We start from the raw sequence: 25,025 nt of genomic DNA, 5'->3' as shown, positions 1-25,025 counted from the left end.
GATGTTGAAGGTTCTTTAATTAAGCATCAGTAGAACAGGTAATACGTGAAAAACTCGAAACACTGATCTAGAAGGAATTAAGTTGAACTTTGGCGATGAAAGATGCATGGCCAGGTACAGAGGGCGCTCGACTCGTAATTTGAGGGTTGTGGGTTCGAATCCTCAACATACCAGACATATTCGTCCTTTCAGCCATGAGGGCATTATAACGTTACAGTCAATGCCACTGTTCATTGGTAAAAGAGTAACCAGAGATTTGGATGCAAATGGCGATGACTAGCTTCCTTCCATCTAGTGCAGTGGTTCTTAACCTTTTCAGTGTTTGCACCCCTTTCAAATCAGTAATCATTTCTCGCACCCCCTGGAAACTTAAATATAAAAATATAAAGCATACTCTTATGTAAAAATATAGATTTGCTTTAATTATTCATGGGCATCCTCGCACCCCTTGGGAATCATCTTTGCACCCCCTAGGGGTGCGGGCACCCCTGGTTAAGAACCCCTGATCTAGTGTGTGCTTGTTTTCTTATAACAAAGTCCCATCGGGCTCTCTGCTGAGTCCACCGAGGGGAATCGTACCTCTGACTGTAGCGTTGTAAATACGTAGACTTACCGCTGTACCATCGGTGGACGCCTTCCCTCTAGTCTTACAGTGTTAAATTATGAACGAATAGCGCAGATAGCCCTCGCGTGGCTTTGCGCGAAAGTTAAAATAAGCAAACGATGAAATATTTCAAAACGGAAAGCTCCCACAAGCATAGCGGTATGTTTGTGGGCTCAGAACGCTAAAAACTGGGTTTTGATACCAGTAGTAGGCAGAGAACGGATAGCTTGATATATTAATTTGTAGGATAAAATTTTTATTTTTACTTTATATTTTTGTGTTGCTTGATTTTCAGGTAGGGAACTTTAAGAAACCTTAATATAAATATATTCTTATTTATGACATTAGATGTACGTATTAACGATGTTTGAAAAGTAACGTTTGCCATATATTGCTCACTGATTCTGGTGCAATTACGAGGCCTGGCATGGCCTAGCGCGTTAAGGCGTGCGATTCGTAATCTGAGTGTCGCTGGTTCGCGCCCGAGTCGCGCCAAACATGCTCGCCCTCCCAGCCGTGGGGGCGTTATAATGTGACGGTCAATCCCACTTTTCGTTGGTAAAAGAGTAGCCCAAGAGTTGGCGGGGGTGGTGATGACTAGCTGCCTTCCCTCTAGTCTTACACTGCTAAATTAGGGACGGCTAGCACAGATAGCCCTCGAGTAGCTTTGTGCGAAATTCCAAAACAAACAAACAAAAGCAATTACGAAAACGACAATTTTAACAATGACACTCAACAGGTGCGTTCCGCGCACACTCACAACCGCGTTTTGCATCGACGACTGAAAAACACTTATGTACATGTAATCCTATGCACGTAAGTTTTCGTCTCTTTAAGCTACATTACTGAAAGAACAATGCATGTACTACAGTATATTTTTAGAGTCTTCATAGAATGTGTCCTATAAAACCCTTTGATAAAGTTCTAAGACGTGATACTTTATTCACACATATTTTGTCTTATCTTCAGTATTGGCCTTTGTTGCGTAAACCTCAACCTTTAGATTATGTATGAAACACAAGGTAAGCAAATTTGTAAGTATTATATAACAGTTCATTTAAATACATTACTTTTAATATGTGTATATATAACACTGGTAATTGTATTGATCAACATATAATATACTAATAAGTAAATACGTGTGTTTATTTATTTCAAAACTCAAATAGAATCTAGTCGATTTTATACAACAATGCGTATACGGATACGCACACGTGTTTACAGATAGAAAACGTCGGTGTATTTATTTCTAGTGTTTGTTTCGAAGCACTTTATTTGAAAATTTAATTTTATGGTACCAAAGCAAAATTGTGTATGTGACCGTTCAGCAATGACAGCTTGTAGAAAGTCCTTAAGTTGGTCTTTGGCCTGTGTTATCCAATAAATGTGTGAAAATATAATTAAAGGCTAAACACACACATACACGTTGAACCACATTTAAACGAGTTCCATTACGTTTCACATTATTCACTCCAAAGTAACTCTAACCATAAAAAAAACAACCAAAAAATTAATAGAAAAAAAACGAATTAAGTCCGCTTTAACTCTCGCATAATTTCGACTATAACATCGAAGGAAATTGTTTGTTTGTTTTTGAATTTCGCGCAAAGTTACGTGATGGTTATCTGCGCTAGCCATCCCTATATCAGCAGCGTAAGACTAGAGCGAAGGCAGCTAGTCATCATCACTCGCTGCCAGTTCTTGGGCTACTTTTTTTGCTGTCGAATAGTGAGATTGACCATCACTTATAACGCCCTCACGGAAGAAAAGAGCGAGCATGTTTGGTGTGATGGAGATTAGAACCCACGACCCTCAAATTACGGGTCGAGAGCCTTAACCACCTAACTATGGCGGACCTCAGAAGAGATCATGATATATGAATTGTATTGTGTGGGCGTGTGTATGGTGTATGCGTGTGTTTAACTGTGTGTTGGTTTAATATATTTTAGGATTTTTTTTAAAAATGCTTTGTGCAGGTGCTCGGCTGAATCTGATTGACAGTTCCTTGTCCTCTTTTTAATATTTAAGTCCTCCTGCTGGTTTCTATAACAATAGTTACTAAACAGGATTAAAGAAACAGGAATATTTGATTATAACATTGTTTCTTTAATAGTTTTCTTGTTTTTGAACAAGTTAATTCAGCAACCATATAAAAGAGGGATTTGAACTCGCTACCCTCAGACTGGGAGTCAAGTGCCCTTAACTCTAAAAGACCTTTGTTTAAAATAAGGCCTTAAGTGATATAATCGAAGTTAAAGAATGTTTTTTGTTTATAAACTTAGAATTGGTTATGTGTTTTACCATTTCAAAACATTTTAACTTTCCTTTGTATTTAATAGTAACATCCAGGAAGTAACGAATTGGCTAACGATTTTGTACCAGTGCTACACCTATAGTTTTATCTGTAGGAGTATCACTGTGTCGAACACCTGTCAAACGACGTGCACTGTTTAAATAAAACACGCACATACACTCACACACACATATATATGTACATAACGTCCATACGATTTAATATATTAATGTTAAAAAGCCCTCAGTATATTCCACTGCCTTTCACCTTAAACATGCTTGACTTAATATAATGATATTGACTTTAACTTAAAGTCAACAGTTTCTGTTTTTATGTTGTGTTACTCATTTACGTGTTTGTTTTTGATTCTTACATAATAGTATCCCAAATATAACGTTTTACCCATCCTTTTGTAACTCACATCTTTGTAATTAAGCACTACATAACGACTCTGATGAAAGTTATAATATTTCTTTACACGTTGAGTACTTTATTAAAGTTTCACCAATTTATACGAACCTAATTTACTTCCTTTTTACGTGTGAAAAGGACAATTGTGTTCAAAATTCTTCCAAGATACACCCTGGTGCCCTCTATATCACAAGAGTAGTTGTTTTGTATCAACCACAAAGCCACACAACTGGTTACCTATGCCCTGCTTACCACGATTGTGAAGACCCGATTTTTAGTACTGCAAGGCTGCAGACGTACTGCTGTTACAGGGGAAGGAAGGGATGGGGGTACAAGAACAGTTTAAAATATCTGTTTAAAACAACTGTGATACATACATAGTCGGTTCTATTGCAAATATTTCTCAAACTAAGTCAATTAAAACGAATGGAGCAGAATATTTCATTGAATAATTTCGAATTTAGAGGTTCGTTGTGACGGTGACGTTCTGAGGCTTAAAACACAGGAATTAGTAAAAGGACCTACACTTACACCATAGGTGGTAACTAAGTTGTATTAAGTAATATACTAAACTTTTATCGGTTTATAAAGTACCTCCGTAAAAACCATATCGATAAACCCAAAAGAACAATTCAACATCGATTATGAATGTTTGATTGACATTTTATTCGAATCTTATGGTATGTTTCTTACAGGCCCGACACGGCCAGGTGGGTTAAGCGCCAAACATGCTCGCCCTTTCAATCGTGGGGGCATTATAATGTTACGGTCAATCAAACTATTCGTTGGTAAAAGGGTAGCCAAAGAGTTGGCGGTAGGTGGTGATGACTAGCTGCCTTCCCTCTGGTCTTACATTACTAAATGAGGGACGGCTGGCACAGATAGCCTCGAGTAGGTTTGTGCGAAATTAAAAAAAACAAAAGAAAAACATGTTTCTTACAATAGTATCCACACCCATTGTCTTGGGGTAACCAATAATTCCCTCTCCTATCGCTTTTTAACTTCTCTTTATTTATTAATTTCACAACCTAGATTGATTTGTCAGTGGATCAACCTATAAGTCATAAGTATAGGTTTATACGTAACTCTTTTAAGTAATAATATGTTTTGTTTCCATTAATTAAATCTAGACACAATATATGATAGAAAATATTTTGTACTAAAGTCTGATGTGTATTGAATATTTTCAAACATTTTTCGATATTTTTAATTAAACCTACACGTAGAAAAACGTTTGAAAATATCCAATCTACGTCACACTGCAGTACAAAGTGTTATCTGTTTCTCTTATTGTTGTTGTTTTGAATTAAGCACAAAGCTACACAATGGGCTATATGTGCTCTGCCCATCACGGGTATCGAAACCCGGTGTTTAGCGTTGTAAGTCCGCAGACATACCGCTGAGCCACTTATATTTCTCTTATATTACAACTAATCTCTCTCAGGTCTCCTGTTTTTTAATTAACAAATACTTGTTATATTAACATATTTAAATATATAAGTGAAAACTAAAAATTAATTTCTGTCCATATGTTTTTTTTTTTTTTCTTTTTATTTTCCCTCAAATATTCCAGTCTCTCGATTTGAAAGCATCAGGTAATACTTTATCAGGAAAAGTAAAATGGATGATAGTGCGATGTGTGTTTTGTAAATGCTTATAATATTACATGACATCCGAGATAATTTAGTAATTTAGTTTTTTCATGGTAATTCTGTTCGTAAGTCTGTTAAACAGAAAGAATTGTACTGTTGATATTTATCAGTTTGTTTGTTTTGGATCTCGTGCAAAGCTGATAGCCATTAATAACATATCGAACACTGATACTGGTATTTATATATTACTTGATTCTTATAGCTTCATGTTTTATTATTCCTATTATTACATTTAGTTTTATAACATGTAAAAGTAAGCAATGTTTATTTTTACTGTACGCTTGTTAGTGAAAACACAAAGAGTAGATAAAAAATAATAGTCATGTGTGTTATACGATAATTTAAGAAAGAACTAAATGCTCCGTCCTAAAACCATCAATAACGTTTTCAATACAGGCGGAAAAAAACGTGTTGTTACATCAAAATGGAACCAATGTCTACTAGGAGATAAAAAATGAAAAGTGGTTTTGAAATTTATTTTCTCATATTAGATATGTATATTTGTGCTTTAATCACAACTCACTGACTTGTATTGCAGCAAATGAACATTGAAATAACATCAGAGCATAAACACAGGTTAGGTACAATATAATAAAACGATTTTGAAGCCTCACTGTATAATAATAGTCCTGCAACAAAATTTCTGTTTCTAGAGACTTCATCATAGGTTGTTATGCTCAGAGCACATCGTTATAAATATACATTTACAAAAATAAATCTTATAATATTTGAGACCGAATTAACATGTCAAAATGTGTCTTGTTCAAAATACAGTCCAAAATAGATAGGGTTATTATAATTTATAAAAATTATTAAAAGAACATGATGAGTTTTGGTTTCGATTTCGCGCAAAGCTACACGAGAGCTATCTGCGCTAGCCGTCCCTAATTTCACAGTGTAAGACTAGAAGGGGCCCGGCATGGCCAAGCGTGTTAAGGCGTGCGACTCGTAATCTGAGGGTCGCGGGTTCGCATCCCCATCGCGCCAAACATGCTCGCCCTTTCAGCCGTGGGGACGTTATAAAGTTACGGTCAATCCCACTATTCGTTGGTAAAAGAGTAGCCCAGGAGTTGGCGGTGGGTGGTGGTGACTAGCTGCCTTCCCTCTAGTCTTACACTACTAAATTAGGGACGGCTAGCACAGATAGCCCTGGAGTAGCTTTCTGCGAGATTCTAAAACAAACAAACAAACAAAGACTAGAGGGAAGGTAACTAGTTATCAGCACCCACCGCCAACTCTTGGGCTACTCTTTTACCAAGGAATAGTGGGATTGATCATCACATTATAACGCACCCACAGGGCGAGCATGTTTGGTGTGACGGGGATTCGAACGCAGAACCCTCAGATTACTAAACAAGTGCTTTAACCACCTTTCAGATACTTTCTTCACTTATTTGAAGACACGTCATAATAATAATTTGATTAATTATTATATTTCTTATGAATTGTGGTTATCGTTTATTTGTTGCTATGCGCAAAACTACACAAGGGGTTCTCTGTGTTGTGGCAATCACGAGTATCGAAACCCAATTTTTAGCATTATAAGCCAAATTTGTGAATAAAATAACTACTCTAGTAAGGAGGAATTTTATTTAATACCTGTTACGTTTTGCGATATTTTGGGCATACTGAAAGATATGTTCATTTTCGAACGATATAAAATGTATTTATATGATCTTTACATTGGATCATGGGACATTGCCTTCTAATTAATTGCATTTCGAAGAACCTTGTACAGGAATTTTGTGTAGTATTTTAACTTGATTTAATTTCGATATATAAATAATGGATTTCAACAATGTAACATAAATACCTGCAGATTTATTGTAGAAGATTTTTTTTTCGCACTTCGTAATGAAAAGACGTGCAAATTTTGTCAAATAATTTTAATTTATTAATATTTGCATTACGACAATTTTTATATTGTTATTTTTTTAAAGAAAGAGGATTGTCTGATCCTGAGAAACTACTGATTATCGCCGTCTGTTTGGGGATTTTAGCAGTAACGATTCTGGTCACTGTGTGTGTAGTAACCCCCGTGTGCTGGATCTATGCCTGTATACATGGGAAGAATAACAAAGGTAAGGAACCACTGAATCCTTTGGGGTTCTTGAAATAAAGGTAAGTTCTTAAGAACCACTGATTGATTGGAATTAAGCATATATGTAGGTTCATAATAAGCTATCTTTTCCCTGCTTATCAAGGGTATTGAAGCCCGGTTTCTAGCGGTGTGAGTTCGCAGACATAATGCTGCGCCACTGGGAGGGTTCTTAAAAACCAACGAGGTCTGTTTCTTCTAACATTTCTACATTCAGTAAAATATGGATTTAGGAATCTGGAAGAACATTATATTGTATTTTTCATCTTATACATACAGGATACAAATGAAAATAAGCGGGAGAAATACTTGGGATAATGTATTTCTATTTAAAACACGAATAAAGTAATCTGGAAAAGTGTACCATATAAGGAAACTGAGGGAAGAAAACCCGGAAGACTGTTTCATTTTAGCATTTTAAGCTATAACACGACGTGGATGAACAAATGTTAAGTTCATGTGAAGAAAAATATTAGCAAGACAGATCGGCAGAGCATTTTGTTATATTATACAGCGGGATGCTCTGAGTTGTACAACATATGATGTTTCTTAGTCCCGCATTTGCTACGTTTTTTGTTAATTTTGTATCTCACTGACTATCTTATTTTTCTTATTATAATAATTATTTTGGGTGTCATTAATCTTGCAATAATGTCGGAGTAGCTCTCACGTGATTTTGTGTCGTGAAGTAAACGGTGCGATTTCGAACTTCATTTCTGTCTTGTTTTGAATTTTGCGCAAAGAATATACACGAGGACCATCTGCGCCAGCCGTCTCTAATTTAGCATTGAGAGACTAGAGGGAAGAGAACTAGTCATCACCAGTCACTGCCAACTCTTGGACTACTCTTTTACAAACGAATAGTGAGATTAGCTGTCTCATAACGCCTTCACAGTTGCAGTTGAAAGAGCGAGCATGTTTGTTGAGATGGGGATTCTAACACAAGACCTGCAGGTTGCGAGCAAACGCCCTAACTACCTGGTCATCAATGGTCAAAGACTAGAGAGACAGCAATTAGTCAACATCATGGATAGCCAACTCTTGGGCTACTCTTTATCAATGAAAAGTGGGATTGATCGTCACATTTGACACTCTCACGGCTAAACAAGTTTAATAATAGAATTTCATTGCCACTCTTAAAATAAGACACTTACTCTCCCAAAGTGAAGTGCACAATTTATTTATTTATTTTAACATTAGGGTAATGTGAACCTCTTGCCTCAGAGCTTCAAGAGTAGGATTTAGAAAATTTATGAAAGCCAGTGTTAATATTAAAAGTTGAGATTGTATATGAACAAATATCGTCGAGTACATTATAAAAACATATAGTTTTACACTTTTCCTGTTATCTGATAAAATATATAAGAAATTAACATCATTTTCTAGGGGGCACTTTTTTGTCCACTCCTTATGATTGTGTTCAATGTCTGCACAACCTTTCATTTATAAACAGGAAATTATAAATGTAAAACTGAGTGTGTTCACGTGGACGAAAGCATGAGTCAGAAAGTTATGTTTTGTACAAACGTTCCTATACAGGAAGTCTTAGTAATGTTATCTATGAAAACGTGTTTTTTATGTTTAAAAAATACAAAATAGTTGTTACAAGGAAAGAAAAACATTTAAGAAAAAAAAACTAAATGTTCACAAAGAATTCAAATAAGACAATAAGGATTCTATTTACATCATCCCTATATGAGGTAAGAATTAACGTTACATGAGTTTAGGGCCCGGCATGGCCAAGCGTGTTAAGGCGTACGACTCGTAATCTGAGGGTCGCGGGTTTGCATCCCCGTCGCGCCAAACATGCTCGCCCTTTCAGCCGTGGGGTGTTATAATGTGACGGTCAATCCCACTATTCGTTGGTAAAAGAGTAGCCCAAGAGTTGACGGTGGGAGGTGATGACTAGCTGCCTTTCTTCTAGTCTTACACTGCTAAATTAGGGACGGCTAGCACAGATAACTCTCGAGTAGCTTTATGCAAAATTCAAAAACAAAGAAACAAACAAAACATAAAATATCTTATTTCTGCTTCTTAATATTCGAGCCAAAGTAGGGATAATTTGTTAGGTTGTTGTTCAATTAAAGACAAAGCTACACAATTGGCTATCTGTGCTCTGCACCCCACAGGTATCGAAACCCGGGTTTTAATATCATAAGTCCGCAAACATACTGCTGAGCCACTGTGGGTTAAATGGGAGGGATAATTTTTTATTTATTTTAAGTATCTCAGTTTTTGTAGTTTTATTGTGGCATTAAAACTTTCTATGTTACAATAAATAGGTAGGTTACATATATATTTATCCCTACTTGTCTTTATAAAATAAAATAAGTTATTATACTTATTTGTTTCCTTTGTGTTAGTTATGTTTTTGTACACCAGCAATATCAATCGTAAGGGACGAGTATACCCGGTTCGATTTTATTACTCATCAGGAGCTCTACCAATCTATCCTGAATTTTTTTGTTTGTTTGTTTTGATTTCGCACAAAGCTACTCGAGGGCTATCTGTGCTAGTCGTCCCTAATTTATCAGTGTAAGCCTAGAGGGAAGGCAGCTAGTCATCACCGTCCACCACCAACTCTTGTGGTACTCTTTTACCAACGAATAGTGGGATTGACCGTAACATTATAACGCCCCCACGGTTGAAAGGGCGAGCATGTTTGGCACGACGGAGATGCGAACCCGCGACCCTCAGATTACGAGTCGCACGCCATAACACGATTGGCCATGCCGGGCCTCCCTGAAATCTAACCACATTCCCAAAGTATCTAATTGTCCGTTTTATATATATTCGTATATACTACTACTATCGCTTTCCGTATAAGAAAGGAATCACTGGGGTCCAGGACGGATTAGTTCCGTGAAAGAATTAGAACGACAAGATTCGTCATTTGTTCTGTACACATGTCTGGAAAAAGTAACCTACTTGCTTAAGATGAAAATGTATTGAAATAGTGATACTTGGATTCACTCCATAAACATATGTTTTGAGACTAAGGCAACTTTATAAGTACACAAAACTTTAATTTTACTCACCCAGTACTGTGAAATAGTCGTTAATATTCAAATATTTAAAAGGTGATTTTAAACGGTGGATTTTATGGCCGCTATTTTGTTTCTCAATGACCCCTACTGTAGAGAACTGCAGTACTTAATAGAGATTGTAATATATTATGTACATTATGTACGTATCATAGAGGTTATACTCTTATAATAAAAAAAAGTGTAGCTTTAGTTTTCCATAACGACCTTCTGTTTGTTTGAATGTTATTTAGATCTGAAACGATACTGGAAAACCTGGAACTGGAAAAGAGTACTAAGAAAATAACACGCACACAAAATAACATGATAATATTTAAATTGTTTTTCAGACCAAAAGAAGCAACAAGACTCTGAAGAAAAGGAAGAGATTACATGCTTCAAATTAATAATGGTCCCACATTATGGTTCTCAAAATGGCCGATCCTCTGATGACGAACTACTCGGTCTAGGAAGTAAGAAATACACCGAGAAATCTACGTACAGTAGCATGTCAACTAGCAGTCGTGGTGACGACACTTTATCTTTTTATGTAAGTTACAGGATGAACAAAAATGTTTGTGGATAAATAATTACAGATGTATATTTAGGAGGAAGGACAGAGTTTTACAGAAAGACAGATTGTCAAGAATACAATTTGACAAATGTGGGCAAAGGAGTTTGTTTGTTTTTTGAATTTCGCACAAAGCTACACGAGGGCTATCTGCAATAGCCGTCCCTAATTTAGCAGTGTAAGACTAGAGGGAAGGAAGCTAGTCACCACCACCCACCGTCAACATTTGGTCTACTCTTTTGCCAATAAATAGTGGAATTGACTGTTACAATATAACGCCCCACGGCTGAAATGGCGAGCATGTTTAGTGCGACCGGGATTCGAACACGCGATCCTCAGATTACGAGTCGAACGCCTTAACCCACCTGGCCATGCTGGGCCATTAGGGAAAGAAACGTCATCAATATTTAGCAGGAATAGTAACTTTTATTTTTAACTATAGAAAATACGTCTTTACTGTTAATCACTGTATTGTAATATTCATTGTTAACCGACTACATCGATATCACTCATGCTAGGTAATAGCTTTATCGTTAATTTAAAGTGACAAATTTAGTGCTAAATTAGGACTAAATTATTTAGTGTTAACCATAGACATAGTTGGTATTATTTTGTTTTGTCGGACCATAAACACTATTATTACTGTTACCAACAAGACATTTATACTTATCGTGAATTATAAAGGCCAGTTTACATATTTTTAACCGTATGTATAGACAATATTTGTTTCCTTTTAATTAAGACAGGTACACAGTTCGACATTGGCAGCAATGCCCTGTTAATTAAATTATAATATTATTTTTGTTATTCCAAAAGACTACTAAGTTTCAAGTGTTGAACAATAACAATAATACATTTATAAATATCCAAAGGAATGTCTGTGATGTCTCCTACTGATATAACATATAACGTCATTGGAATCTGAAAGTATAAAGAAGGGAGTTACGTCTTAACCCTAATTGTTATCAGAGCTCCTATTTACTAACACATAGATAAAAACGTAAATAAAACTATGTATTATACGTGAATGTATTTAAGCCACTATTAACCAATTAAGTCGCAGGTAAAGATTTAAGAAAGTGTTTAATATTCCAGAAGTATGACTATTAAACATCAGGAACATCAGAACTCGCACGGGTTCAGCTGTTTATTATTAATATTATTTTGATTTCATAATAAAGGAAATAAAATATGCTTCTTCTCGAGTCCTTCCAGCAATGACAATGAAACCGTTGTCTGTTTTCCATTTTTTTCCTTGAATATATTTCATAAAATAATAATAACAATCCAGAAACTCTATACATCCATTTGCACGGCATGGCCAAGCGTGTTAAGGCGTTCGACTCGTAATCTGAGGGTCGCGGGTTCGAATCTTAGTCGCACCAAACATGCTCGCCCTTTCAGCTGTGAGGACGTTATAATGTTACGGTTAATCCCATTATTCGTTGGAAAAGAGTAGCCCAGAAGTTGGCGGTGGGTGGTGATGACTAGCTGCCTTCCCTCTAGTCTAACACTGCTAGCCCTCGAGTAGCTTTGTGCGAAATTTAAAACTATACATGCATTTAATGTGATGTTTCTCTAATGACACTTATTAAAATATCTTGAGAAAATACAGAGTAATGCTTAAGTCACAAACCACTATAATTTTTCGAAGTTCTGTCCTTATACCTGTTTGAAATATATATCATTGATATAACAAATCAATACCCAGCAAGGTCACTTTCACACGATTTTCACAAAGTGAATGAAATCTGTAACGGATTTATTATTATATCTTTACTTTAATATGCATGTTTGTTTTAGTTAAATATATATTTATAAATGCACGTACTTTAATCTGTTCAATGCGTATTGCGAAATTCTCGCCTATTCACTAAAGTTGTGGAAGATTCTCGAGTGTAAGAATCAACAATGTATATAAATATCAGTATTGTTGCCTTAGCTGAAATTTCCAGAATCACGCCTAATGATTATAAAAGGTTGCCATTGCGACATGGGGAGTATATACTGTCGGTTTGCTGCAGTTAGTACCCTACAAACCTTGAAAGCTATAACTGTGATTAACGCTTATTAATGTGGAAACTATAGATATTTGACTAGAAACGTTTAGATTTCAAACATTACAAACAGTTTAACTTTAATGAATTAGCATTAGACGTTAGTATTTTTATGAAGGCACTATATAACATCGGCGGTAAAAAACTACGAGCTTCCCGTTACGTGAACTGTACTGATATCAACTCGAAATTAATCCGCTCGTCGTGAGCCCTTGATAAGATTTCAAGGAAGTTTCCGATCGGAATAACTATTTATATGGACTGTTATTATAAATTATATGTTAAAATACATTTGTATTAAGAAAGAAAACCACGTGTATCAATCCTATTGACAAATATAATAAAGTTGATACATATTGACATTCAAATTAATTTCTAAATCTGAATTACAATTCAACTCAATTTTAGGCTACTCGAAATCACAATGCGTCACATAATAAATTGGAGGCTGTTCCGAGATAAATTATAATATGTAACATATCAAGTATTAAAAGAAAAATTATAATTTGTGAAATTCAAAAGAAGACTTACGCTGAGGATAGGACTTCACACACCGTAATAAGAACAAACGCAAAAAGAACATATCAGTGGCGAAGATAATATCTTGTCTTTTAGATTATAGACTTTATATGTAGGTATCACTTTGCTACTAATAAGGGTGTGCCATTGTTCTAAATTAATTAGATCGTTGCTTTTCAGAGCAAGTGTTCATCGGATATTTCAGTTGCAAACCGAAATGTGGACAATACTTGTGGTCAAGTATCTTTGTCAGTGACTTACAGAGAACGAGAAAATGAGACCACTGGACAGCTTATCATCTATTTAAAGGTGAGTGGAAAAACTATTGACAAAAATTCTAAAGCAAAGTACCAGCAAAAAATTACTGTCATTGTAGTTTCTTAAAACTAACAACTCTAGTAATGATGTTGGTGTCGGAAAGTTTGCTTAGTTTTGTGTGTTATTATAAATTTAGTGTCACAGTAGATTGAGTCACACCTTCTATAAGATAGGACAGGCTCGGCTGTCGGGACACAGTAATAACCAATGAAACAGCAGCAACAATGATGTGGACCAGTCTAATACACCTTGTAATAACATACAACTAAACAGTAATAACAAAGACGTTATCCAATTTAACGTGTAATTGATTAATCTGAACAGTGAAATAATAACAATAATAGAACAATATTGCATTCAAAATCCTATCTTAATACATTGGATCAAATGGTAAACGAAATGAACTTTGTAAACAGATATTCTGAGAAAAAGAGAATATAAATGAAGTATATCTGATCTTACTTATGGCTATGGTTACAGACGTTCATATCTGTCATACTTTAATAAAGTGAGCTGTAATAAGCTCAAATGATTTTATGAAAATGTGACACACGCCAAGCGCCATAAAAACCTATTTGCATAATATTAATTCATATTATTTTCGCATATCTTGAGTGAATTGTTGTTGTTTTTTGATTTAAGCACAAAGCTACACAATGGGATATCTGTGCTCTGCCCACCACGGGTATCGAAACACGGATTTTAGCGTTGAAATTCCGCAGACATACCGCTGAGCCACTGGGGGGCTTTTTGAGTGAATTAATTAAGTGTAATTATAGACACCTCTAACGTTCAAGAAAGATAATAGTAACATATACATTATCTTTACATAGACCTCTCTTACTATTATTATTATTATGGCCAGGTGGTCAAGGCACTCGACTCGTAATGTGTAGGTCGCGGGTTCGAATCCATGTCCCAGGAAACATCCCCGCCATTTCATTCGTGGTAATGCAACGATCAATCCCATTATTCATTGGCTAAAACAATAACTCAAGAGTTGGCGATGGGTGGTGATGATTAGCTGCCTTCCCCTCTACTCTTACAGTGCTAAATTAGGGACGGCTAACGCAGATAACCCTCGCGTAGCTTTGCGAGAAATTCCAAAACGAACAAGCAATTGATGCTTTTAATTATTATTGGAATTAAAAAGTTGTTCTACAAACCAGTACAAGGTTTGAACAGTACAATTTTACTCAGATGATAACAACAGGTTTTCCAAAACGTTATGGGACACTGATGCATCATAAATACTTTTTCTCCAGTCAGTATAAGAAAGATGGAAAGTGAATTTTCAGTGTGTTATATGGATAGCTACCTTTCCTCTAACCTTACACTGCAAAATTAGGGACGGCTAGCGCAGAAAGCCCTCGTGTAGCTTTGCGCGAAATTCTAAAACAAACAAACAATTATTATTTTTATTTTATTTCGTCTGAAGTGCAAATGCGTATTTAATTAACCTGAAACTCTTAGATAAATATGCTCTAGAGCTATTTATCGTATATGATAGCTGGTGCTTCTGAAACACTTTCTACAAATAGTGGAAAAATGTTTGTTCACGAAAATGTCTTTATCTGCACAGTTCTCATAGTACTGAGGTTTTGTCAGTCATTATTTCACTCCATTCATAAATACTTCTGTGTAGAGGCATTCTATCTATTTTAATCTAACAAATGAGATCTAAGTTCAAACTTTAAATCAACATTTAAACAAGATGTTTGTTTCTGATTGCTTCAGGAAGCTCAAGCATTGCCGCCTCGATTATATGGTGGAATTATCGATCCATATTTAGTAGTTCAGCTTTTCGAAAACAGAGGGCGAAAGCGAAGTAAAAGGGGTTTTTTCGTGCCGATTTTTGAGTACCGAACCAGCACAAAAAGAAAATCACAACATCCTTTATTTGAAGAAACAGTGGTTGTGACTATTCCCAAGGCCAAGTTGGAAGACAGTATTGTTAAAATTGCTGTGTTTGACGATGAAAAAATTATGAATGATACGAACCTTGGAGAAATCTCAGTACCGATAGGGAACCTCCACCTGGCGGATCACAGCGGAGAACAAATACACGTGTTAGATCTACTAGAACCACAACAGGTATTTATCGGTTAAACACAATGTATTTGTTTAATTCTGTGTTTTGAAAAAAGTACACAAATAAGTAGCTTGGAGGATATAATAAAACACCATCATTATAACCGTCTAACACACACACACACACTAAATAACAGTAAACTCTGCTATGAATTGAATTGAAGAAACGTTAAGCATAATCATTCAACTTGTAATAACACACAACTAAACATCAGCAACAAATGTTGGTCCAGTGTAATAAAACTTGTAATAACACAAAACTAAACATCAGCAACAAATATTGGTCTAGTGTAATAAAACTTGTAATAACGCACAACTAAACATGAGTAAAAAACTTTGGTCTAGTGTAATAAAACTTGTAATAACACACAACTAAACATGAGTAAAAAACTTTGGTCTAGTGTAATAAAACTTGTAATACCACACAACTAAACATCAGCAACAAACTTTGGTCTAGTGTAATAAAGCTTGTAATAACACACACCTAAACATGAGCAACAAATATTGGTCTAGTGTAATAAAGCTTGTAATAACACACAACTAAACATGAGTAAAAAACTTTGGTCTAGTGTAATAAGGCTTGTAATAACACACAACTAAACATGAGCAACAAACTTTGGTCTAGTGTAATAAAGCTTGTAATAACACACAACTAAACATGAGCAACAAATATTGGTCTAGTGTAATAAAGCTTGTAATAACACACAACTAAACATGAGTAAAAAACTTTGGTCTAGTGTAATAAAGCTTGTAATAACACACAACTAAACATCAGCAACAAACTTTGGTCTAATGTAATAAAGCTTGTAATAACACACAACTAAACATGAGCAACAAATATTGGTTTAGTGTAATAAAACTTGTAATAACACACAACTAAACATGAGTAAAAAACTTTGGTCTAGTGTAATAAAGCTTGTAATAACACACAACTAAACATCAGCAACAAACTTTGGTCCAACTTGATACAACTTTTAAAATCCTTAATGTGACATGAATGAGGTTGTTTTGGATCAGTTTAATGAAGTGCTATTCTTTGGTTCGTAGATTTTACTCTAAATATTTCGGTAATTGATGGTTCAGAAACTATGGAGACACAGAGCGCATGTTGTGTTATCTCAGTACGTATTGTGTTTTATCGGTGCATGTTGTGTTTTCTCAGTAAGTATTGTGTTTTATCGGTGCATGTAGTGTTTTCTCAGTACGTATTCTGTTTTATCGGTGCATGTAGTGTTTACTCAGGGCACGTTGTGTTTTTTCCGACCTTTGACGAGCAGAACTAAAACACTCTAAACAAATAAAAAATATTTACTACAAGCAACAAAGGAAATAAAACAAAACACTAGGATGGAAGTTTATCGTAAATCGGTAGAACTAGGAAAAGTAAAATGAGAAAACCTTTAATTTCTCTCACATCTCAGAGTGTTCCTCCATGTCAGCTACACTACAAGTAAATATAAAGTAATGTTTAAACATGTTCTGTCCCATCTCAGAGTGTTCCTCCCTGTCAGCTACACTACAAGAAAATATAAAGTAATGTTTAAACATATTCTGTCCCATCTCAGAGTGTTCCTCCCTGTCAGCTACACTACAAGTAAATATAAAGTAATGTTTAAACATGTTCTGTCAATCTCAGAGTGTTCCTCCCTGTCAGCTACACTACAAAAAATATAAAATATAAAGTAATGTTTAAACATGTTCTGTCCCATCTCAGAGTGTTCCTCCCTGTCAGCTACACTACAAGAAAATATAAAGTAATGTTTTTAAACATGTTCTGTCCCATCTCAGAGTGTTCCTCCCTGTCAGCTACACTACAAGAAAATATAAATGTAAAATATAAAGTAATGTTTAAACATATTCTGTCCCATCTCAGAGTGTTCCTCCCTGTCAGCTACACTACAAGTAAATATAAAGTAATGTTTAAACATGTTCTGTCCCATCTCAGAGTGTTTCTCCCTGTCAGCTACACTACAAGAAAATATAAAGTAATGTTTAAACATGTTCTGTCCCATCTCAGAGTGTTCCTCCCTGTCAGCTACACTACAAGAAAATATAAAGTAATGTTTAAACATGTTCTGTCCCATCTCAGAGTGTTCCTCCCTGTCAGCTACACTACAAGTAAATATAAAGTAATGTTTAAACATGTTCTGTCACATCTCAGAGTGTTCCTCCCTGTCAGCTACACTACAAGAAAATATAAATGTAAAATAAATATAAAGTAATGTTTAAACATGTTCTGTCCCATCTCAGAGTGTTCCTCCCTGTCAGCTACACTACAAGTAAATATAAATGTAAAATAAATATAAAGTAATGTTTAAACATGTTCTGTCACATCTCAGAGTGTTCCTCCCTGTCAGCTACACTACAAGTAAATATAAATGTAAAATAAATATAAAGTAATGTTTAAACATGTTCTGTCCCATCTCAGAGTGTTCCTCCCTGTCAGCTACACTACAAGTAAATATAAATGTAAAATAAATATAATGTTTAAACATGTTCTGTCACATCTCAGAGTGTTCCTCCCTGTCAGCTACACTACAAGAAAATATAAAGTAATGTTTAAACATATTCTGTCCCATCTCAGAGTGTTCCTCCCTGTCAGCTACACTACAAGTAAATATAAAGTAATGTTTAAACATGTTCTGTCCCATCTCAGAGTGTTCCTCCCTGTCAGCTACACTACAAGAAAATATAAAGTAATGTTTAAACATGTTCTGTCCCATCTCAGAGTGTTCCTCCCTGTCAGCTACACTACAAGAAAATATAAAATATAAAGTAATGTTTAAACATGTTCTGTCCCATCTCAGAGTGTTCCTCCCTGTCAGCTACACTACAAGAAAATATAAATGTAAATAAATATAATGTTTAAACATGTTCTCTCACATCTAGGAGTGTTCCTCCCTGTCAGCTACACTACAAGTAAATATAAATGTAAAATAAATATAAAGTAATGTTTAAACATGTTCTGTCCCATCTCAGAGTGTTCCTCCCTGTCAGCTACACTACAAGTAAATATAAAGTAATATTTAAATATCTTCTGTCCCATCTCAGAGTGTTCCTCCCTGTCAGCTACACTACAAGTAAATATAAAGTAATGTTTAAACATGTTCTGTCACATCTCAGAGTGTTCCTCCTTGTCAGCTACACTACAAGAAAATATAAATGTAAAATAAATATAAAGTAATGTTTAAACATGTTCTGTCCCATCTCAGAGTGTTCCTCCCTGTCAGCTACACTAGAAGAAAATATAAATGTAAAATAAATATAAAGTAATGTTTAAACATGTTCTGTCCCATCTCAGAGTGTTCCTCCCTGTCAGCTACACTACAAGTAAATATAAATGTAAAATAAATATAAAGTAATGTTTAAACATGTTCTGTCACATCTCAGAGTGTTCCTCCCTGTCAGCTACACTACAAGTAAATATAAATGTAAAATAAATATAAAGTAATGTTTAAACATGTTCTGTCACATCTCAGAGTGTTTCTTCCTGTCAGCTACACTACAAGTAAATATAAAGTAATGTTTAAATATGTTCTGTCCCATCTCAGAGTGTTCCTCCCTGTCAGCTACACTACAAGTAAATATAAAGTAATGTTTAAATATGTTCTGTCCCATCTCAGGTGTTCCTCCCTGTCAGCTACACTACAAGTAAATATAAAGTAATGTTTAAACATGTTCTGTCACATCTCAGAGTGTTCCTCCCTGTCAGCTACACTACAAGAAAATATAAATGTAAAATAAATATAAAGTAATGTTTAAACATGTTCTGTCACATCTCAGAGTGTTCCTCCCTGTCAGCTACACTACAAGTAAATATAAATGTAAAATAAATATAATGTTTAAACATGTTCTGTCCCATCTCAGAGTGCTTCTCCCTCTCAGCTACACAAAAAGTAAATATAAATGTAAAATAAATATAATGTTTAAACATGTTCTGTCACATCTCAGAGTGTTCCTCCCTGTCAGCTACACTACAAGAAAATATAAATGTAAAATAAATATAAAGTAATGTTTAAACATGTTCTGTCACATCTCAGAGTGTTCCTCCCTGTCAGCTACACTACAAGTAAATATAAATGTAAAATAAATATAAAGTAATGTTTAAACATGTTCTGTCACATCTCAGAGTGCTCCTCCCTGTCAGCTACACTACAAGTAAATATAAATGTAAAATAAATATAATCTTTAAACATGTTCTGTCACATCTCAGAGTGCTCCTCCCTGTCAGCTACACTGCAAGTAAATATAAATGTAAAATAAATATAATGTTTAAACATGTTCTGTCACATCTCAGAGTGTTCCTCCCTGTCAGCTACACTACAAGAAAATATAAATGTAAAATAAATATAATAAATGTTTAAACATGTTCTGTCCCATCTCAGGGTGTTTCTCCCTGTCAGCTACACTAAAAGTAAATATAAATGTAAAATAAATATAAAGTAATGTTTAAACATGTTCTGTCCCATCTCAGAGTGTTCCTCCCTGTCAGCTACACTACAAGAAAATATAAATGTAAAATAAATATAAAGTAATGTTTAAACATGTTCTGTCCCATCTCAGAGTGTTCCTCCCTGTCAGCTACACTAAAAGTAAATATAAATGTAAAATAAAATGTAAAATGTTCTGTCACATCTCAAGTGTTCCTCCCTGTCAGCTATAAAGTAATGTTTAAACATGTTCTGTCCCATCTCAGAGTGTTCCTCCCTGTCAGCTACACTACAAGAAAATATAAATGTAAAATAAATATAAAGTAATGTTTAAACATGTTCTGTCACATCTCAGAGTGTTCCTCCCTGTCAGCTACACTACAAGTAAAATATAAAGTAATTTTAAACATGTTCTGTCACATCTCAGAGTGTTCCTCCCTGTCAGCTACACTACAAGAAAATATAAATGTAAAATAAATATAAAGTAATGTTTAAACATGTTCTGTCACATCTCAGAGTGTTCCTCCCTGTCAGCTACACTACAAGTAAATATAAAGTAATTTTAAACATGTTCTGTCACATCTCAGAGTGTTCCTCCCTGTCAGCTACACTACAAGAAAATATAAATGTAAAATAAATATAAAGTAATGTTTAAACATGTTCTGTCCCATCTCAGAGTGTTCCTCCCTGTCAGATACACTACAAGTAAATATAAATGTAAAATAAATATAAAGTAATGTTTAAACATGTTCTGTCCCATCTCAGAGTGTTCCTCCCTGTCAGCTACACTACAAGTAAATATAAATGTAAAATAAATATAAAGTAATGTTTAAACATGTTCTGTCACATCTCAGAGTGTTCCTCCCTGTCAGCTACACTACAAGTAAATATAAATGTAAAATAAATATAAAGTAATGTTTAAACATGTTCTGTCACATCTCAGAGTGTTCCTCTCTGTCAGCTACACTACAAGTAAATATAAATGTAAAATAAATATAATGTTTAAACATGTTCTGTCCCATCTCAGAGTGCTTCTCCCTCTCAGCTACACAAAAAGTAAATATAAATGTAAAATAAATATAATGTAATGTTTAAACATGTTCTCTCACATCTCAGAGTGCTCCTCACTCTCAGCTTTACTAAAAGTAAATATAAATGTAAAATAAATATAAAGTTATGTTTGAACATGTTCTTCCAATCTGAGAGTGCTCCTCACTCTTAGGTACACTAAAAGTAAATATAAATGTAAAATAAATATAAAGTAACGTTTAAACATGTTATGTTACATCTCAGAGTGCTTCTTCCTCTCAGCTACACTAAAAGTAAATATAAATGTAAAATAAATATAAAGTAATGTTTAAACATGTTCTCTCACATCTCAGAGTGCTCCTTCCTCTTAGCTACACTTAAAGTAAATATAAATGTAAATTAAATATAAAGTTATGTTTAAACTAGAAATATAATCCAACTTCTCAAATAACATTAAAAACTATCACCTATTACTTTGAAATGTTAACCCTGCAAGAAACCTCAGTTATGGTAAGTCAAAGTTTTCTTGATATAAACACTAAAGTAAATCGTCACAAAAGTTAAAGTTTAATTTGTGAAAAGTAGTTACTAAACTTACAAAAGCTCTACAAGCTACAATGTTATCAAACCAAACTTCATGTAACAAAAAATGATGTCGAAAACGCCAGGTCTGTGTACAACTCCGCCTTTTAAATGAAACTTTGATATATTGTGATCCGCGCACGAGGGTGTTAGAGCCTCTACCCATTATCTAATTCGCCGACAGAAAACAGCTGATTTTTTTGCAACACCAAGATCTATCTTACCACTAAGAAAACACGGCTAACCGTGTACAATGTGTACTGGACAAGGTTAAAGTTCAGTGACTTTTTTGTGTATTTTTTTGCGTCCAAACTTAGATGAAAAAGAATAAATCATTTTCCATAATAACTACATAGTAATAAGAGTGCGAGATCTAACAAATGGTATAGTTTTGAACCACAATAACACAGAAATTAACCAGATGATTTTTTTACAAAGTGTGAAATGAAGCCTAATTTGATTACTTTACCCCAAACTAATAAATTAGTTGACGAACAGGGCACATTCTTCTCACACGATTTTTACATTCTATAGTTGAAATGTACGTGTGGTGAATCTTTAGAAGATGAGAAACGTAATTACTAAACAAGAACAGTAGGTGCAAATATTCTGGGGGAAGGGAGAGAAACTTTTTCAGTTGCTGAGGTTATGCAGTAAAGTATAGATAAACAGATGTTAAAAGGAGAAAACTGATTATAAATCACCCGATTTTCGCTGTTGGCGCGAAGAGCTCAGGTTCGAAGTTTGCTAGCAGTTTACTAAGCAAAAAAAAACAAAAAAAAAATTGACTGAAATATGAAGCAAACTGCTGAGTTGTGAAAGAAAGTTTATGTAGAATTACAATAATGTACACTAATGAAATTAATAACATAAAGTTAACAATTGATTTTAATCTATTGTAGAAGGTAAAATGAACCAGTAAAATTGAATGGGAGTTTGGTTTCATTCTACTCAAAAGGTAACAACAACAACAAAGACGAAACAACGCCACCCTTTTCGCCAAAATAATATTACGTCAGTTTCATGTTATTTAACATTCGTTTAATTTAAACACTTTGTTTCCTCTAGGGCAACGGGGAGATTTTGTTTGGCTTGAGTTTCTTACCCACAGTCGAACGCTTGACTTTTACTATAGTGAAAGGAAACAATCTTCGTGTTGTATCAGACAGTATGGAAAATTTTGGTAATTAGATAGTGTTTAATATATTCTTTACAAAGTAGATTTTTTTGTTGTTGTTGTTGTTAGGCATAAAGCTACACAAGAAAATATATGTGCTCTGCCTACCGCAAGTATCGAAACCCGACTTTTAGTGCTGTAAGCCTGCAGACTTATTGCGATTTGTAGCTTGCTGATACAATGTTGAACTTTCGTAGTTTATCGTTGCTTTCCATTTAAGTTTAAAGGAGAATCTTACTATAATTATAAGAAATTAATTACTTATTAATTATAAATTGTCAAACGAACCTTTCATAGCAACATAAGATATCTCGCAGGTATGTTTATATAATTTCTTTGAATGTCTCGTTATTTCTAATTTATATTTGTTCTTTCCTTTTGAAATTTTAATCTATCAATGAGTAACTGTTGTAATGACACCTGATCCAAATATAACATTGTATCGAACTAAACGCTATTTTAAACCAAGGGTATTTTATATTTGTATTACTAGAAATTAGTGTTTTTTGGCATTGCAAACACAAAAGATATGCCAAGTACACGATTAGAAATTTGAAGTTGTAAACTATAATTGACATTTTATATGAAATCTTAAATTATTATCCGTTTTATATCATGTTTATTTGGCTTTATTACAAATATTGGTCTTGTTAGGGAAGGTGTACTAGCTTTAATACGTTGGTGTAAACTACAATGTAACATAAAAAGTCGTAAAACACAAATACCAAACTATGTCCGTCAGAGTTTGCTCCATGCGAAGTATTTTTTAGGTATCGGGAAAAAATACATGAATAATATTTACTCCAAACTGTATTTTGCAAACAGGATATTTTGCACTGAATTGTTAGCAATTCATCACACTGTCATTCAAGTTTTAAAATATGACGTAACTTAAAGAATAAAGATCCAGATTTACTGTAAGTTTTTAAAGAATAGTTGTGATTGACACTAACTTTTCACGATGAACAGTATGAGAAGATGAGAGTTTTGACTCTCGAGTATAACCAAGAGTGCAACACATTTTGATGACCTGTTAAATGTCAAAATTCCTTATAGTTCTTTTCAACCATGATATTTTAAACTCTGACTAAGTTTAAAAATTAACCATCATTTCTACTTTCGAATAAGTAGACTTACCACGTATATGTTACGTCTAAAGTTAAAAGTTGAAAGGATTAATCGCCTTCCTGTTTTCACTTTTCTAACTATCTGCACTTTCACATTGGTTTAGGCAGACTATGCGCTAGCAACTCCCCGAGAAATGATTAGTTTCGTGATATTTGTATGACAAAATAATTATATTTTTAGCACAATAACAAATTATCTCTGGGAGCTTTTAATTTACGTGTGTGTGCGTCAAACTTTACGTAAATGTATACAATTTTAAAATCAAACAAGATGAATACTATTTCTATTGACTGTTTTCTCTGTTAGGCTCAGACGTTTTTGTGACATATGAATTATAAACAACGGTCTATTGCCAGACTTATCAATATTTAATATTCCAGCGCCTTATATTCGGATCCTGCTGTTTCATAATGGAAAGCTTTACAAGAAAAGGAAAACCACCTGCCGATATGGATCTGATTGCCCATCATACAACGAATCTTTGACATTTGATCTTCCGAGTTCTGAAATAGAGAATGTGATGTTTGTGTTGATTGTGACACATAGAAAAATTACGTCATCTCGCGAGACTTCAAGCAGACTCACAGATTTCAACCGTGAACATCACGTTGGTAAAGTTGTGATTGGCCCACGTGCTAGTGGGAGTGCATTCTGTCATTGGTTAGCCATGAAACAATCTCTTAGGAAGCAAGTGACTCAATGGCATACGCTAAACTAAAAAAAAAAAATCAAATGAACAAAGCCCAGCAACAACACACATATCAAACCAAACCAAATCAACTGCACAAAACTAAGATAATTTTTATACTTTTGTTAAAATTAGATCTATTTTGACCCAATAAATACTTAAACGATGAAGATGGGCGAACTCAAATAACACCGTTAAACAGATGCCATAGTCGCTTAAATGAACGATGTATCATCAAGCTTAAAGTTTTGTTAATAAATGAGTAAATTGACATTAGAAAATGGGCCGTTAAGATTAAAAACTCTTCAAATATTTACATTTAACTAGAATCATTAGCATTTTGTTTGGTGTGCA

At 34.4% G+C, this 25,025-nt stretch overlaps 1 protein-coding gene across 1 annotated transcript; it reads left to right on the top strand.

Annotated features, from left to right (window-relative positions):
• Positions 1-1,418: 1,418 nt before the first annotated feature.
• Positions 1,419-24,761, top strand: LOC143256611 (synaptotagmin-5-like). The gene is made up of 7 exons (XM_076514031.1): positions 1,419-1,626; positions 6,901-7,041; positions 10,432-10,631; positions 13,409-13,537; positions 15,284-15,640; positions 22,747-22,861; positions 24,364-24,761. Exons 1-7 carry the CDS (start codon positions 1,611-1,613, stop codon positions 24,699-24,701), a joined length of 1,296 nt encoding a protein of 431 aa, XP_076370146.1. The 5' UTR covers positions 1,419-1,610; the 3' UTR covers positions 24,702-24,761.
• Positions 24,762-25,025: the final 264 nt, after the last annotated feature.

This window comes from Tachypleus tridentatus, chromosome 7, assembly GCF_004210375.1.
Source record: "Tachypleus tridentatus isolate NWPU-2018 chromosome 7, ASM421037v1, whole genome shotgun sequence".
Taxonomy (NCBI): domain Eukaryota; kingdom Metazoa; phylum Arthropoda; class Merostomata; order Xiphosura; family Limulidae; genus Tachypleus; species Tachypleus tridentatus.
The sequence above is the reverse complement of the archived record's forward strand: the minus strand, read 5'-3'. Positions and strand labels throughout refer to the sequence as shown.

Coding starts and splice junctions, on each gene's coding strand:
- LOC143256611 (XM_076514031.1), top strand. Junction 10,632..13,408: donor ACGACACTTTATCTTTTTAT/GTAAGTTACAGG, acceptor GTTGCTTTTCAG/AGCAAGTGTTCATCGGATAT. Junction 22,862..24,363: donor AGACAGTATGGAAAATTTTG/GTAATTAGATAG, acceptor TTAATATTCCAG/CGCCTTATATTCGGATCCTG.